Here is an 18,603-nt window from a genome sequence, read left to right as displayed (position 1 = left end):
GTTGTATATTTGTAACTATTTTCAATGCAGATAATTAACCGATTCCCAGTTTTCTTTCAGGTAAATGTTGGAGATATAGTTATAATAAAAGGCAAAGAGTATATACCTGCTGACACTGTACTTCTCTCATCCAGGTAGAGAATACCTACTGATGCTCAAACAGTGTAGAGAATGGTTTCTCTACCCTGCATTGACCTTGTGATTTCTCCAAGGAAATAAGGAATAAACGAAGAATTTCAAACCTCTCTAATGATTTTGAATGAAGCGTTAAAAAAAAATTGATTGGGCTTAAAGGACTCTTTCATGTTTGCCATATAGAATAAGTGATAGGTAGTATACTTTATAATTCAGAAATTACATTTACAATTAAGAGTCTACTCTTCCTCTGGGTATGTCCAGGTCTATTTGTGGAGACTACTAACTCTTGTCAAATTTCCTATCACTTATTTTATACAATACATGGATTGGGTTCTGTTGATTTTATCTTGCTGTCTTTCTTCATGATAAATTCCTTTATGATGCATTCATATATCCCTCCAAAGTTTCTTGATCTTTATGGTGCATTGGTACAAGAAAATGGATAAATGATTTTTTTGGTCATCATGTCTTTTGAAATGTAATACTCTTCCAACAACAACAACAGCAAAAATAAAGTATTTTGCTTTCTTTATTTTTTTTCCATGACTGAATTGAGATAATTTTTGTTTTGCTCATATTTGCGATAGTCATGAATTAGTATTCAGAACATATGGCACTGTTACCCTTTGAAGAACGTGGCTTTCAAATGGGCTTAGGTTTAAAAACTGTGAAACTCGTCCTAATATAAATTAAGAAAAAATGTTTTTAATATTTTAGAGGTTGTTTATCATCATTTCCTTGGACAGTTTTATTTGTAAAATCCATATATAAATATGGACAGTGTCCTTTTTTCAAAATCTGTTTAATCAGGTCATTATTTAAACTAACTGAATTTATGACAAGTTAGTGAAACCTAATTGAACATGTCAGTGTTACCCAGATAGCCATGGAAGTAAGTCTACAGGTAGTTGAAGTAACTATAGGTAGTTATATTTCCATATTTTCTAGTTGAGAGCCTTTTATACCACTTACTTGTAGAGGTTTTTTTTTTTTTTTTCCAGGATGATTAAAATTAATAGGGTTTTAAGTCAACCTTTCTGTTATTAGCTCCCTTTGCTTCTAGCTTTCTCAGAGTGAAGGGTGAAGGTCATGGTCTATGTGAGAATGAGTCAACAGTGAACTTACTGTCACTTGTCTCAGGTAGTAGTGAGCTCTGCTTAGGAGGTTCTGATCCTCATGTGGTGATTTTCAACAAAACACTCTCAGGCCTTGACTTCACATCTTTTAAAATGAGGAAGATGATTAAATGATCAAATTCTACTCTTCCCCGATTTTCCTTTTTGTTTAAATTGATAATCTTTCACTTAAGTTTTAAGATTGACTAACCACAGGATGATGTACGCTCGGTGGTACTAAGTAAAGTTTTGATAAATGTACTGGACAATGGACCATCTGGATGTCATAAGACAAAGTTCAAGGATGGGAAAGCATTCCAGCAATTTAAGAAAGTATTAAAGTTTTCCTGATTAAAGTTAACATAGAGATATAACTTGTCATAGAGACCACTATATGCTGAACCATTAATTAAAATTTTTGGTTTTTGGTATGTTCAAAAATAGGAAGATAATTGACTATACTGTCTTGACTTATATTTAAATTTAAGTTGAAAGTTTTCAAAATATTTTTCATCTGCCTCTGTATAATCCAAAATCCCAATAAGGTCTATGCTTGTATTTCTTAAAGTTGGGAACATGTTTATAGTATACATTTTCTCAGCATTAAAAACATATTCTGGGAGTTCCTGTTGTGGCTCCACATAAATGAATCTGACTGCTATCCATGAGGATTCAGGTTCAATCCCTGGCCTAGCTCAGTGGGTTAAGGATCAGGTGTTGCCGTGAGTTGTGGTGTAGGTCAAAAATGAGGCTCGGACCTGGTGATGCTGTGTCTGTGGTGTAGGCTGGTGGCTACAGCTCCAATTTGAGCCCTAGCCTGGGAACCTCCATATGCCTCAGGTGCTACCCTAAAAAAAAAAATATATATATATATATATACATATATATATATATATACACACACATACACACATGTATGTATATATAGTGATTATAAGTATTGGTAGATCAAAATCGTTTCTATATCTTAATATAGCATCCACCATGATTAACTTCCTCTTAAGATGATTATTTTCTGAAAGATTTTCTGATTTGTTGGTTTTTGTTACTTAATAGAATCAAAGTAAAGAATAAACCTTATGCTGTTAAATATTTCTACCCAAGTGGCAAAATACCAACTTTCAGGGTTTTTTTTGGGGGGGGGGTGTTGTTTCTGAGTTTTTCTTCCCAAAGAGTTTTTGCATTGATTGGTTTTTTTTTTTTTAACATATATTAGTCTTAAGAAGTAGGTAGAAGCTTTACCCAGGATTTAACAGAAAGAAGAATTTTGACTTTAAGTCTTATTTTTAATCATCTAACTTTAGCCAAAGTCTAGATCAAGGTTAGAATACCTTCCAGGGTTGGAATTATCTTCATTATCAAAATAAGGACAATGTGATTTTCACTGGCAGATGAGCACCATTTAGCAAAAAGCATAAACAACAATTTATAATATTTTAATTTCTGAATTTTTTAAGTTAATAATAGTGCCTCTCTTGAGTTAGTTTGAAATTGAAGCATGAGCATTGTTGAAAGTTACTATATTTTATTGATTTTCATTTTCAAATGAAGAAACTAAAATTTTAGCATATAACAAAAATAAATATGTGGGTTTAGAAAGTATAAAATACAGTAAAACAACTCAAGCTATTAATTCCAAAGAGATTTTTGGCATATCTATTTCAAATTTTTCATATCTTCTCTGAAAAATTTCTCCTGGATTCAAAGGTTTACCCTTCCAAAACAATGCATCACCAAGACTTTATTAATTATTCAATAAATCAAAAAGCTGCAGTCATGACTTCTAACTTCCAAAGATCCGTGTCTTTGTAGGTTTACATTAAAGTCAATAAGAAATGGATAAATTAACTTTGAAAATGTTTTGGAATCAGAAAATGATAAGGTTTTTTTTAAAAAAACATATATTTGCAGGGGAAGAAATAGTATATACTTTGTTTTTCAAAAGCCTGATAAGTAGTTTCCACTATTATTTCTTTTCCTCTTGGGGAGGAGTGGAGACAATAGATGGCATAAGAGTGAGGAATTGGAAAGAGGAAAAATCTATAAGATAAAGTAGCTCTCGATATAAAAATATGTTTTTCATTTGCTAAGATATGCTTATGAGTGAAATTTTAGAAATCAAAAGATTCTGCATCACAGATTAAAAATTGGGCTTAAAAGCCAGTAAGTGACCCTTCATATTCCGTTTTCTTGTACCTTTAGACCTGATCAAAATAAGTTTTGAAAAAATTGGCATTAGACATTTTTATTAACATGTATTATTTTCTATAATAATTTCAAACTTTCTGTCTCTTTTGTCCATTGTTTGTTTTCTTTTCCCCCCTCTGTTATTCATTTTTTTTTCCGTTTTAATTATTTTAAACTGGGACCTGTAGGTGGCAGTAGGGGAAATAGTGAAAGTGACCAATGGGGAACATCTCCCAGCAGATCTCATCAGCCTGTCCTCAAGGTTAGAACCACTGAGTTGTACAGGATGCGTGTACGTGGATCCTCACCCTACACCAGAGAACAGTTTGCGCCCAAAGATGGTTGAGTTCTGTTATCTCTTCCTTTAAAACACAAACGCTTTATACCTCTTGGTGATGGATGTTTCATAGAGGTTTTAAAGGCCTTTTATGAACATGCTCTTGAATGATGATTGTCCCTTAAGTGGGCAAATTCAGCTCCTATTTTTTCAATAGGAGTCAGAGTCCATGAGGCCCACCAGTAAAGGGAGACTTTAATTTCCTATACACCATTCATATATATTCATCTTTAACACCTGGCCTAAATACTAAGGCTGACTTTATTCTCTCTCTAGGATATTATTTTGAACAATATTAAGATTTACATGAAAGACTGTTACTGAGAAATTTTTACAATGTTAAACATATGTTTTGTATTTGAAATTTTCTCTAAGTTCCATAGACTCCCTTCAGCAGTTATGACTATAATTTGGGCTTGTATAGGGTTTACAGAGGACCCCCTGCACAAAGCTGGATGTTGTATATTTGGTACTGCATGCTTTGGGATCCGTTTTTATCCCACTTGTACTGGTGACAAAGTGCACGTTACTGTGATAAATTTCAGCTGTCTCTCCTAGTGTCTGTATTGTGATATGCATCTTGTTTCATTTTTCCACTTACTAATCAAAAAGCCTGCTTTGTCCTTCTATAGTTTGTGTTTTCGATGTCATCATTATTTGCTGAAATGTTTATTATCTGGCATGATTCCTTCCCTATCTGAGACTTCTTGCTGCCTTCTTAGTAGCATTGTTAAGAATTGCTTTAGTAACAGTTGTCTTAGGGATTAAGAATATTCTGAATTTGGATGTATATTTACCCCATTTCAAATAGACGCCAGCCATTTAACTTTCTAACTCCATATGCATTTAAAGCTCTAGAAAAGTTGTTCTAGGAGAAAAAAAATAGAATTAGAACATTATTCTCATTTTGATATGCACGTGGCTTTGGTTATATTGACCAGGAGAAATTTAATGCATTTTACAGTCAAAGTATGGCATTGGCATTGTTTGTTTAGCATTTGTTTGTCATCATGCTTCTGTATTTTCAGAAGATGTGTTTTATAATTTTATAAACCATTTTTGTTTCAAATGTATACGTAAGTAAATTACAAAGAAGGAGCAAGTGCCAAAACCAAATTACTGTTATGACAGTAATAAAAAATAAAACCTTACTTCACTGATAGAGTGAAAATATAAATAATGAAAAACTTATCTGGTCGGGGAAAATTATCAGTCTTTATGGAAGAAAAAAAAAAAAAAGCCCGAAGAGAAAAATTGAAGAACTTGCAAAGTTACTTTAAAGTGAATCTATAAAATATTTTATTAATAATTATATATTTTCATACTTTTCACAAATCTTCAGGCCATTAAATTAAGCTGTATGCTCATTTCTGAAACTCAAAATAGTCTGCTTTACACATGTAAAATTGGAAGTTGATCAGAAAATTCCAGGTGTTTGTGACTTAGAAATTTCTTTCTTAGAGTACACATGCTTATCAGAAATTACATTCATAGTTACTGATATAATTAATTGAGCTTTATATATAAGTGCTTATATGAAAATAATAATTGATTTCACTTCAGGATGCTTTTCCTTATAGTTGATGATCAGATTATACAGTTGGGCTGCAAACTCACCTGTCTATACTTCTGAGCAAATGTGAAGGGGCAGGTTATAAGACAGTCAAGTGTGTTTACCTGTGAAAAAACTGGAGCACACGGGCCCCTTAGACCAGCCACTGCACACCAAACTTGACCAAAACCCTTCTGCGGGGACCCATAGACTGAATCTTCTAGGCTCATGTCAAAGAGCGATATAGCCAAGTTGGCTCATTTTAGTTTTAGCTTTTGCTGCCACACGAATCTCTGAAGCAACTTTAATGCCACAGAAAAAATAGGGGGAAGAGAGTGTCTACCCACTTTCATTGTAAAATCATGTTTATCTTCACATCATATAAATCTTCCGCCTGTTATTCAGTTTTTTTTAAGTAGCCATAAAAATTAAACATATGGTTCATATGATCCTATCCATCTTTTCTAAAGATGCAATACAATACAATCTAAAGATGTCAATGCAAGTTTATAGAAGCAACAATCTGGAATTTTCTAATCAACCACTTAGTCAATTTACATGTGGGCTATGAGCTTGAAATCTCACTTGATATTTCTGAGCTAAAAATATATCTGGACACAAAACTGCCTTACATTTCAGATATAGTCTGTCTTGTGTCTATATGATGAACAATTTAAGTATAATGTGACAAATCTAATTCTTTACATTATCTTGAAGATCAGTACTGGATGTCGGGAAGTTGCTTTGGGGTCCTTCTGGCTGAACAGCTGGTCCAGGATTTGTCATGCATGGGTTCTGCCTCACAGCATTTTGTGGTTAGAATGAAAGACATCCAGAAACTAGGCAACTAAAGCTTTGTTTAGAATGAAAGGCTTCAGTGAGTCTGATAATTTAAATAAGCTATGATTGTTATGCTTTCCTTACCCCACTAAGTCTTTGTGCTTTTCTATTTTAAACAACAGTGAGCCTCAGGCCATGTGTTACATTGAAACATCCAACTTAGATGGTGAAACAAACCTGAAAATTAGACAGGTAAGATCTAATATAGGTTTATATAATTATTGGACTTGTATTACACGGAATTGAGAGCTTTGTTGAGGAGGAAGAAAACTTTCCTCTGACCTTCTAGGTTCTTCCATCTGATCTAAGAATTAAATTGACATGAGACCAATTAACTGGAGAAAATCAAATTTAATTTCATATATATAGGGAATCCCACATACATGAGATAAAATGAGGTATATGGAGTTCCTGTTGTGACTCAGTCATAATGATCCCGACTAGTAACCATGAGGATTCGGGGTCGATCCCTGGCCTCACTCAGTGGGTTAAGGATCCAGCTTTGCCATGAGCTATGGTGCAGGTGGAAGATGAGGCTTGGATCCCATGTTGCTGTGGCTGTGGTATAGGCTGGCACCTGCAGCTTTGATTCGACCCCTAGCCTGGGAACTTCCATATGCCGCACCTGTGGCCCTAAAAAAAAAAAAAAAAAAAAAAAAAAAAGGCAAAAAATTAAAAAATTAAGTAACTAAGGTGTACATACCATCCTGAGCTGGGACTTCCAAGGACAGGAGGGTAATTCACAGGATCCTAAGAAGAAGGGGAGATATTTGGTCGTTAGATGCTTGCCCTTCCCGATGGATGGAGCTGCTTAAGCCTTTATCCTATTTATAAATATAAGTATAAATGTATCCCTTTTCTAGGAAAAATCCCCAATTTAAATCCTTCTAGGTAGTTTAGGTCGGGGAAGTAGTTTCTCTTAAATCCACAGGGTCCCCATTGCCTTGAGCTCAGAGTATCCCTCATGCTCAAGTGGCACATTTGGGGGAGGTTTGTTCTCAACCCCTATAGCTTTATTTCTTAGTGTTGTTGTCTTGAACTGAAGCATTTTTGCCCACTTGCAAATACTTTCTCATTGAGCTACTATGAAGTGGTTTTATAAACTAGTATAGATAAAAATTATGTAAAACTCAGTTTTACTTGCCTAAATAAATATGAGCCATCATATAGATACTATTTTGTAACATTTTTAATATTTTATGTAATAGCCAACACTAATGATAATATCAGTAGTTCTAAGTGTTTTCACATGTGTTAGCTTTTTTTTCCTGTTCACTTGGCCCAAATTATTTGGCTTTGCCGTATTGAAAAGCCATAGATTCCATTGCTGTTCTTAAAGTCATATTTCAGGGAATTGGTTAGATTTCTTCTTCTTCTTCCTCTTCTTCTTCCTCTTCCTCCTCTTCTTCCTCTTCTTCCTCTTCCTTTTCTTCTTCTTCTTCTTGTTTTTTCAGGGCCGCAGCTGCAGCATTTGGAGGTTCCCAGGCTAGAGGTAGAATCAGAGCTGCAGCTGCCTACGTCACATCCACAGCAATGTGGGAACCGAGCTGCATCTGCAACCTACACCACAGCTCATGGCAGTGCCAAATCCTTAACCCACTGAGGGAGGCCAGGGATCGAACCCAATCCTAATGGATACTAGTCAGGTTCAGAACCTGCTGAGCCACAACAGGAACTCCCAGTTAGATTTCTGTATTTATCTCTCATACCATTCCTAACAGAAAGCAGCTATAAGGTTTTTGTTTTTAAAGTTTCAAAAGGGACTTAAAATGTATTTTCTTAGGGGAGTTCCCATTGTGGCTTAGCAGGTTAAGGACCTGACGTTGTCTCTGTGAGGCTACATGTTCGATCCCTGGCCCCACTCAGTGGGTTAAGGATCTGATGTTGCCACAGCTGTGGCATAGGTCACAGATGTGGCTCAGATCTGGCATGACTGGCTGTAGGCCCCAGCTGCAGCTCCTATTCAACCCTAGCCCAGGGAACTTCTATATGCCACAGGAGCCATAAAAAGAAAGAAAAAAAAAAAAGATGTATTCTCTTGGGTTCTAGACAAAATGGTGAAAATGACATGTGGGGAGGTGAGGTTGTGGTGGAAGCAGGTCGTGATCGCAGTACCTGAACTTAACCTGCAGCGGGAAAGGAGAGCCACTCAGTTCCAGCCAGTTCTCACTGGCCAGAGGGACCAATTGTTTTGGAATATTCCTTCTCAGTGGACTAAAAGAACAAAAACATAACTACTCTCTTTGGGCAGAGATTCTGTTTCTTTTGCATTCCCTTTTCTGAGATTCAGCAGACAGATTTACATGGACTAATATTAAATAATATTAATTTTATTTTTGGAAGCAAACCGTTCTTTGAGGATGTATTTCAAAACATCTTTACAGACTCATTTATAGTCTCTTTAAGATACTTTAGAACTTTTGCAAAAGCTGCCATATCCTTGTACTAAAATTCTCTGTTCAAGTGAGAGGAAGGTACTCCTAGTTAGCGGTTCATAAAGAGAGTGTTTTATAAGAGGGCGATAATTGCAGAGTTCCTATTGTGGTGCAGTGGCTAACGAATCTGACTAGGAACCATGAGGTTGCAGCTTCGGTCCCTAGCCTTGCTCAGTGGGTTAAGGATCTGGCGTTGCCGTGAGCTGTGGTGTAGGTTGCAGACGCAACTCGGGTCTTGCATTGCTGTGGCTCTGGCGTAGGCCGGCAGCTGTAGCTCTGATTAGACCCCTATCCTGGGAACCTCCATATGCAGTAGGAAGAGGCCCTAGAAAAGGCAAAAAGACAAAAAAAAAAAAAAGAGGGGGATAATCGCTTGCAAAACAGTGGGATCCCTTAGATCTTATGGTATGGATGAATTCAGAATTCCCTGCTTCCTCCCACCCTCAAGTTATTTATTAATATACTATTTGCTTATTTAATAATTTCCCAACAGGGCTTACCAGCAACATCAGATATAAAAGACATTGACAGTTTGATGAGACTTTCTGGCAGAATTGAGTGTGAAAGTCCAAACAGACATCTCTATGATTTCGTTGGAAACATAAGGCTGGATGGACACAGGTATGTAAAATCAGTCTTTCTTAAAACATGGAAGTCACTGTGCTGCCAGGTTTTGCTGACCTTGGTACTTACATTCTTGTATTCTGAGTTTGATCACTCAAACCCTTTTTCTGAAGCATATCCGTATTATTTCTGCCCAGAGGTCTTTTGTGAAAATGCCCTTAACCCTATACACACTGTATAGCTAAAGACTTCCTCAGGGTTTCTGCCAGGCTGGGAGTTGGATATTTTCAGGGATATGCCAAGCTTCTGGCACATTGTTCAGTGGCTTCTTCTTGGCCAGAGTACTAATCAAATAGGCTCACCTGTTGGTCTCGATGGCCTGGTCCTTTCCTGTGATCTCTAGATGCCATAAGGACTTCAGACTGTACCCACAAGGGGTTCACTGTGCTGGATAATTTCTTGTCTTCTTTGTGTAATTGCATATGCTCTTTTCCTTTTTTTTTTTAATGATTTCTTTTCTACCATAGTTGGTTTACAGCATTATGTCAGTTTTCTACTATACAGCAAAGTGACCCAGTCACACACACACATATATATATATATATACATTCTTTTTCTCACAATATCTTCCATCATGCTCCATAAGTGACTAGATATTGTTCCCTGTGCTATACAGCAGGATCTCATTGCTTATCCACTCCAAAGGCAATAGTTTTCATCTATTAACCCCAGATTCCCAGTCCATCCCACTTGCACATGCACTTTTCGGGGCTATGTGAGCTATAGTCATTTTTTTAACAACTGCTTCCTGCCCTTCCCCCTTCCCTCCCCTCCCCTCCTATTTCCTGCCTCTTCCCTCATCTATTCACCCCCAACCAGCAGGCCAGGCCAGTTGCAGATGTTAAGGAGACAGCAATGGACAGAGCAGACAAATATGCCTGACCTTGAGAGCTAACTCTCTTGCAGTAAGTGGAGGGCAGAAAGACAAAATAAAATGACACATGAGAAAGTTTTATACCATTTTAGAAAGTGACAAAAATTGGAAAAAAAAAAAAAAACACGAGTAAGAGAGATCAGGAAGGAATCACTTTGAGTTAATGTGGTAGCAGAAGTAAGTGTTGCTCCATTGAGAAGCTAATATCTAAGCAGAGGTGAGGAGGTGGTGAGGAAGTCAGCCATTTGAATACCTGGAGGGAGAGGATTCCAGACAGAAGGAGGAGCTGGTGCAAATTATTAGCTGTATGCTTCCATCATCCGAAAATGGGAAAGTGCCTGGAGTAATTCTGGCATGTCAGGGAGGCCAGCAGGTTTGGAATGGAAGGACCAAGGAACAGAGTCACACAAGAAGGGTTGAGATGTAATAGTGGCCATACCAGGAAGGCTTGGTGGGCCATTGTCAGGGTGTTATTCTGAGTGGAATGGTGATCCATTAGTGTGTTTTGAGGTACAGTGATCAGCAGTTCAGTTTTGGACTTAGTAAGTTTAGGGTGTCCAAACAGAGGTGTCAAAGAGTCAGTAAAATATATAAGCCTAGAGTTTGGGGTAGAAGTCAGGTTCATGAGATATATTTGGGAGGAGGTGGCACAGATGTTTAAGCCCATGAGTGGAACCCGAGAGAATGAAGAAACCGCACCAAGGCCAAGGGAGGCACAAGAGTGGGTCACATGTTGCTCATCGCCAAGTACAATGAAGTCAAGTACAGTGAGTCTGAGCATTAACACTTGGATTTGGCAAGTGGAGATCCTTGAACTCTATTAGGACAGGCAGAGCCTGATGAGAGCAAGTTTGAGATATATTGGAAGAAGAGGAAGTGAAAAATAGACAGGAGTTCCCATAGTGGCACCGGAGAAATGGATCCAACCAGGAACCATGAGGTAGCGGGTTCGATCCATCACCTCGCTCAATGGGCTAAGGACCTGGTGTTGCCGTGGTTGTGGCGTAGGCCAGCAGCTGTAGCTCTGATTAGACCCCTAGCCTGGGAACCTCCATATGCTGTGGGCGTGGCCCTAAAAGACCAAAAAAAAAAAAAACAGTAATTATATATTGTTCTAAATGTTTCACAGAGTGCTCTTTCCATGAACATACAGTTATAGACTAATCATAGATTTGGCCATTTATACAAGTAATGTTTCTCGAGTCTGACATTCCTAACTGGCCAGGTTCCATTTCTTATCAGTCCCCCATCAAATCGATGCCAAGCAAATCCACAGCATGAAGGAGAAGCTTTGTGTGAGGGTGCCAAGATTTGGGATACAGATAGGATTTATATCATAGGCTTCAATATGTGTGAAAGGTGGCAACAGGTATTCGGTATCTTTGTGCTTGTAGCACATTTGACTTTTACCGTAATTACCCAGTATTCTTAGAGCCCCTTAGTTTGGAATGAATGTACTTGGATTCCACTGAGGTTGAGAGTCATTGACTACTGCCAGAAATTTTGGAATTCCAGCTCCAGTGGAAACGAATAACTAATTCTTATTGGGTCCTTGTCTTTGAAAAGTAGTATTTTTTGCTTTTGAAGAGTTTGTACCTAATTCCCATCAATCCACACTGCAAATGCTGAGATGACAGTTACCGTGTTATACCTCACTGGATATATGAGAGGTGGTTGGGGCCCGTGTGCCCCAGAACCTAATCCAGCAGCTTCTCAAGAGCTCTTTTTTTTGGTCACACCTGTGATGTGCAGAAGTTCCCGGGCCAAGGATCGAAGCTGTGCCACAGCAGTGACAACACCAGTGAACCCCAAATCTTGAGACATATACTTGAGGGGTTCCCTTCTAGATGGGTCTGAAAAGCATGTTGTTGTGCATGAAGAATGCGAGTTATGGTCGCTGTGTTCTTCTAAATTGGAATATATTGGAATACACCAATTCCTAAGGATTTACTCAGTTCATTGGAAGGTTTTTTGGGGTTTTTTTTTTTTTGTTTTTTTTAGGGCCACACTTGCAACATTTGGAGGTTCCCAGGGTAAGGGTCAAATTGGAGCAATAGCTGCTGGCCTACACCACAGCCATAGCAACGCAGGATCTGAGCCATATCTGCGACCTACACCACAGCTCACGGCAATGATGGATCCTTAACGCACTGAGCAAAGCCAGGGATTGAACCCACAACCTCATGGTTACTGTGGGATGCATTTCTGCTGTGTCACAATAGGAACGCCTCTCCATTGGAAGGTTTTAGGTGTTGTTATTATGCACCTGTCTGGATTGATTTCACCTGAGCCAGTGACATTTGTGTAGGTCTTAGAAGAAGGTTTCAGGCCCAAGCTACTACTGGCCTTAGACACCTGTTAGATTATAAAAGCCCATCAGAGATGAAAGCTTCTGTCTCGCTTCACCTCCTCTGACACATAAATTCTGTGTTTCTGGAGATCTTTCTTGGTGGAGTCGCTTCCTGCTTTTTCTGGAAGTTTTCTTTCTTTTTTTTTTTTTTTTAGTTTTTCTCTATATTTGACTTTTTTGCTTGTTTTATCAGTAAAATGAAGAATTAGTACTAGGACTCTTTGAGCCATTAAATTGAATGAGGTAGATTTCCATCATAAGTCCCACAATCTTTGTGACAGTTCACACTCTTCTGGAAGGTCTATGAGAGAAGAACTGGCTTTTTTTTTTCATGAAAAATGTGGTTAAAATGATATGGAATGGAGAGTCTTAGTTTGCTGTCATTTCAGAGGGACATTTAAGACTTTTCAAAGATTACCACTTGTTGGAAATATATTCACAGTTCTTGGAAAACTAATCTTCAATACAATAAAACACAAGTCCTGGAGATTTTAATACAGTCTTAATCTCTGGAGGGTAGGGACGGCAATGCAAGTATATGATGAGATCTGTGTATGTATCTTATCTTGTGATTTTTTGAACCTTTATTGTTATTTTTTTATTTTATTTTTTATTATTTTTTATTTTTTTGTCTTTTTGCTTTTTCTACGGCCACTTCCCGCGGCATATGGAGGTTCCCAGGCTAGGGGTTTAATCGGAGCTGTAGCCGCTGGCCTATGCCAGAGTCACAGCAATGAGGAATCTGAGCCAAGTCTGCGATCTACACCACAGCTCACGGCAACACCGGATCCTTAACCCACTGAGTGAGGCCAGGGATTGAACCCGCAACCTCATGTTTCCTAGTCAGATTCGTTAACCACTGTGCCACAACAGAAACTCCTTTTGAACCTTTATTGTGTACAAAGCTATTTTTAATTTAAAGGAAGGTGGAGGAAGGGGAACAGATCCCCTAATGTCACCACGTCCAAATATCTCAGAAACATATGTGGACTTACTAAGTTAGAAGACATCTTCACAGGTTTGAGAATTAGCCTGTGAATTCCATACTGTTGCCTACCGAGTGGGACAATGAAGTTTTAGGAAGTTACTGGTTTGGTGGTAAGGGGAAGCAATGGAAACGCTTCCCTCCAACTGTCCTTGTATATGAAAATTATTCTTCTTGGTAGGAAAATAACGACTCTTCTAAAAATAAAGCAGGACTTCCCGATCGATGCAGGTTCGATCCCTGGCCCCTAGTGAGTTAAGGACCTGGTGTTGCCATGAGCTGTGGTGTAGGTCACAGATGCGGCTCAGATCCCGAGTTGCTGTGGCTGTGGCCTAGGCCAGCAGATGCAATTAGACCCCTAGCCTGGGAACCTCCGTATGCAGCAGGTATGACCCCAAAAAGGCAAAAATAAATAAAGTAAATGTGAGAAGGGTTATCTTCACAACAGAACCTTTCTTGGAACTATATGGTGACTATAGAGTTCTGAAGCACTTGGGAAAGTGTCGTTTCTAATGTCCGTGTGATCTGTCATAGCACTGTCCCCCTGGGAGCAGATCAGATTCTTCTTCGAGGCGCTCAATTGAGAAACACACAGTGGGTTCACGGAATAGTTGTCTACACTGGACACGACACCAAGCTGATGCAGGTGGGATTTTTATCTGTGAAAACCTTTTGGATCTACGTCTTTGAAAAATGTACTCTTTGTAGCTCTCAGTGCTATAGTCGCAAACATAACAGGCCGTCTGTCACAGATCCTTGAGCGCCACACGCTACATCCAGAATCTCATTCTTTGGTGAATGGGGCTATGAAATGGCTCACTCCAAGCAGGAACACTAGAAAGTTCCACTTGACATCACCAACATGAACACCCAGTGATTTTGTACAGTGGTCCATTGGCAGCATTTGCTGACTATTGCAATAATTGGTACAAATTGTTTGTGTAACAGTGAGTGAGTGCTCTGCATTAAAGTATTTGAATTATATTTAATACAGTAGTCACATTTTAGAACTTCTCTTTATTTTTCTATAAAATTAAAAGAACTCGTGAGTCAAATGTTGACTACTTTACACAGCAGTTTTTGTGCTAAGCTGTTTTTAAATCAGCTTTAATCCTAGCACTTGTAATGTTTACATATGCCTGTGGATGCCCCTTCTCTCCATTATAATATCATGAGTGTTCAGTGGTTGGATGGGTGTGGGAAATTCAGTGTTAAGATGTTAAATGAAAATCTGCTCTAAGGACCGATAACTTTTTACATTGTAAAGGCACAAAGATGTCATCAGTAGGCAAGCAGGACTGCTGTTAATGATTCTACCCCTAGCTGTTCTATAAATGCTATGTCATCATTTTGTATTGATTTTGACATTTACGTTTCTGTTCTATGGATGCTTTGGTTAGCAAAGATCTAGCATCATCATTTTTTAATCATTAAGTTTAGCTAAAAAACCTGCCTCTGTTATTCATGATAGCCAGCACTACTTTGACTGCTGCTGTGTTTAATAAAACATCTACTAAATGCCACCAGAAATCTGGAAGCCAGAGATCCTTTAAAGGTTGCCTTCACAGTTTGGAATGTCCAGTTCTCTGCTGTGGGTGCCCAGGCCACCTTCTCTGCCTCTTTTCCAGAGCTGAGATGCTAGATGCTCTAGTCTACCCTGTTTACTTACGTAGTCAAACAAGGCATCGTTCGTCTTTCCTGCCACAAGGCAAAAGCTGTGTCTACAAAAATGTCCTTCTCTTCTTTCCTATTGTTTTACATCCGAGAAAAAGGATGGTGTGAGACAGTATAGAGAAGAGGTGGTTAACCTTTGACAGCTTATTGCATCTATAAAACTATTTGCCACATAATTTTCATGTGTTGACCCATGTCTAGATTTTGAGTGGCGACTTCTTTGTCAACCTGACCCCCGTACTGGATACATATTACTAAATCCTTGGTACACATTTCTTATTACACATTTTTCATTTCTTTTGCAGAATTCAACAAGTCCACCCCTTAAACTCTCAAATGTAGAACGGATTACAAATGTACAAATTTTGATTTTGTTTTGTATCTTGATTGCCATGTCTCTTGTCTGTTCGGTGGGCGCAGCCATTTGGAATCGAAGACATTCTGGAAAGGACTGGTATCTCAATCTAAACTGTGAGCATTCAAGTGCTTATTGGACTTATTTTTTTTCTGTCTGTAAAATATGTATTTTGCAAATGACCTTGGCGTTTCCCATTTCTGAAAAGAAAGCCTTGTTGCCAGGATAACTGGGCATTTAATCTTTAGTTTCCCATGTAGTTTCCAGCAAAAGTGAGTGAAATGCTAGCATCTCTAAAATTTCAACATCCTTAAAAATATAGGGAGCACTCCAAAGTAGTGTAAATAGTTGTTTTATTTCATGTTATTTTAATTTTATTAATGTATTCTTTTAAAATATTTTAACAGAAATAGTGGTGTGGCTATGTAAAGAAAGCTTACTTAGAGCACCAAAAAGTATTTTGCATGTTTTTTAAATGTACGAAGTGACTTTCATTCAGATTTATGAATGCATTGAAGTGGGGGTTGATGATCATCTTGTTAGGGAAAGTGTTTAAGCAGTTTCCTTTTGGAGCATTTATCTTTTTACCGAATATTTCTGGGAAGTAAGTTTACATTTCCTTCTGATGAGCACCAAACCAGTAAGTAATTTCCAAGTGTGTGAAAACAAATTCTAGTCAAATTTTATATCAAAACTGATTTTTTTCAGCTGTTTTTTATATATTGATTTAGCTTTGCATCCAAGGTGCTTTTTTTTTTTTTTAACTGTCATTGGTTTGCTATGTCAACATGAGAACTATTATTACATTAATGAAGAGAAAGAATGTAATTTACCTAGGGCAGAATTTGCCTAGGGTTCAGCACTATATTGTTTTTGCCATTTGGGTTGGTTTTGCTGCTATTGCTTTGTTTCTCTGCTTAAGACAGACTTCAAACTGGAAATGTTTTTCAAAATTTTATGTAGAAGTGATTCTGTTCTACCCAAGTGAGAGTTTACATTTATAAACCCTCAGTCCTCCTGCTCATGTTTCTAAACATCGTGTTTGGAATGGATTTGAAATACTTGGTGGTACTTTCTCTTTTTAGTGCCATAATGCAGCTCTTAATAGGATAAACAAGGTGTGGGACACCAATAGGGCTGTTCCATCTTAAAGAATGTATTTGAGAATAAGGATGTGTTATCAGCACAGTATTCCTCCCAAACTTTCCAGATATACTGTATAATAGGGAAAATTCTTGTGACACTAATGTTTGGTCAGTGCAAGTAAAACATACAACTGTAAATGACTTTCTTCTTACCTCCCCCAACAGATGGTGGTGCCAATAATTTTGGACTGAATTTCTTGACCTTCATCATCCTTTTCAATAATCTCATTCCCATCAGCTTGTTGGTTACATTAGAAGTGGTGAAATTTACCCAGGCATACTTCATAAATTGGGTAAATATGACTTATTCCTTATTATTATGACTTTTCCATTACACTACGCATACATTTTGTCTTCTTTCCTTGATAGGGTCTTTTGATTTTGAGAAAAAAAAAATCTTAATTCCGTCTTGCTTTTTGTTGACTATAAAACAACATTTCAAAATATTTGTGTGCCTAATATAATACATGTGACATGTGAAGATCATAAGAAAGTCTCTCATCTCAGGATCACACGCATTTGCAGACCAGACGTGCTAAAGAAAATAGGTCTGTAATTTGAGGAAACCTAGTTTTGGTTCTGTAGGGGTCTTGGGGAAAAAGAGATCTATTTAGAGTTTATAGAGTTAAGATACCCGATTTTAGTTCTAATTCTGTAATTTCCTCGCTGTGTGAACTTTGCCGAGCCACTTGACTTCTTTGAGACGTATTTTCTTGGACAATCACGTGGGAGTAATAGAACATGCGTTACCCGCATCTCCACGTGGTTATATGGATCAAAGGACTCTCGAGACAGAGCAGAGAGCTTCAAAATAATTGAGCCCTGTAGAAATAATACCATATTCGAGACTTGTAACAACCAGGCTCTCATGTTTTATACACCCATGTAGTTTATTTTTCAACACTGTAAACAATTAAGGCTGTGCTTGAATTTTTATTCTTAATTTTTTTAAACTTGGAAGAGTATGCTGGACATCTGTTTCCTAAATGTCCCACTTCTAAAATATATTATTCTTCTTCAATTAAATTTCAGTTATTTTTACCAAAGTTAAAATGAATGAATTTATGTAAATTAAGTCTTTAAGCCAAATTTCTCAGTAAGTTTAATTTTCTTTTTTATTCTGAGAAATTCTGGTCTTTTGATTTTAAAAAAAATTGTTATGATTGATTTATAATGTTCCGTCAATTTCTGCTGTACAGCAAAATCAGTCATACATATATATATATATATATATAGACACTCTTCTCACATTATCTTCCATCATGTTCTATTACAAGTGATTGGATATAGTTCCCTGTGCTGTACAGTAGGACCTCATTGCTTATCTATTCTAAATGTAGTAGTTTGTATCTACTAACCCCAAATTCCCAGTCCATCCCACTCCCTCCCCTTCCTCCTTGGCAACCGCAAGTCTGTTCTCCATCTCTGTGAGTCTGTTTCTGTTTTGTCGATAGGCTCATCTGTGCCATATTTTAGATTCCACATATAAGTGATAGCATACGATATTTGAAAATCTTTCAATGCACACAACACTAGGATTTTTTTAAATATGCTACTTTTGCAACTCTTTGTTTTCTTTCCATGGTAAATGATCCATTTCAACCATCAATCTAAATTCATAAAATAAGATGATAATCTCTCAATACGGTTAAAATTTATGGAAGGTTTTCCACTTATAGAAATAATAAGGTAACTCACTATGAATATTAAAAAACTAGTCAGTCACTTTATTTTTTACTTAGATTTTTCAGAAGTAATATTTGCTTCAAATAATAATATAATTTTAGTGTTGGATGAACCCAGGAGGCTTTGTTTTTCAACTGCCTTTCTAACATCCAGAGATTTTCTAGCATTCCCTGACACATCTTCCCTTACCAGGCAGCTTCTTTCTGTGTGAAAATGAGATTAGTAACTGCCTCTCTTTGATTCTGGTTCTTCCCAGTAGATCTTTTATGAAAATGTCTAATCTTGTTTGCAAATGACAGCCTTGCA

The 18,603-nt window shown here is 37.5% G+C and overlaps 1 protein-coding gene across 8 annotated transcripts in view; it reads left to right on the top strand.

Annotated features, from left to right (window-relative positions):
* The window catches only part of ATP8A1 (ATPase phospholipid transporting 8A1), a 252,441-nt gene that overhangs the window by 64,143 nt on the left and 169,695 nt on the right, over positions 1 to 18,603 (top strand). For 4 of the 8 annotated variants that reach the window (XR_007137501.1, XM_047798799.1, XM_047798802.1 and 1 more), the window contains exons 7-12: positions 61 to 134; positions 6,292 to 6,361; positions 9,098 to 9,225; positions 13,972 to 14,083; positions 15,417 to 15,582; positions 16,777 to 16,904. Coding sequence is in view for 7 of the 8 variants with exons in the window: in XM_047798799.1 (XP_047654755.1) it covers positions 61 to 134; positions 6,292 to 6,361; positions 9,098 to 9,225; positions 13,972 to 14,083; positions 15,417 to 15,582; positions 16,777 to 16,904 (678 nt within the window). In the remaining variant the exon portion in view is untranslated. Of the gene's footprint in view, positions 1 to 60; positions 135 to 167; positions 331 to 3,628; positions 3,703 to 6,291; positions 6,362 to 9,097; positions 9,226 to 13,971; positions 14,084 to 15,416; positions 15,583 to 16,776; positions 16,905 to 18,603 lie in introns of those variants that run through there. The other 4 variants (XM_047798801.1, XM_047798803.1, XM_047798800.1 and 1 more) reach the window with 3 other exon arrangements.

The sequence above is a fragment of the Phacochoerus africanus genome, chromosome 10 (assembly GCF_016906955.1).
Source record: "Phacochoerus africanus isolate WHEZ1 chromosome 10, ROS_Pafr_v1, whole genome shotgun sequence".
NCBI lineage: Eukaryota > Metazoa > Chordata > Mammalia > Artiodactyla > Suidae > Phacochoerus > Phacochoerus africanus.
Note: the sequence above shows the minus strand (reverse complement) of the source record. Positions and strands in the feature narration are given on the sequence as shown.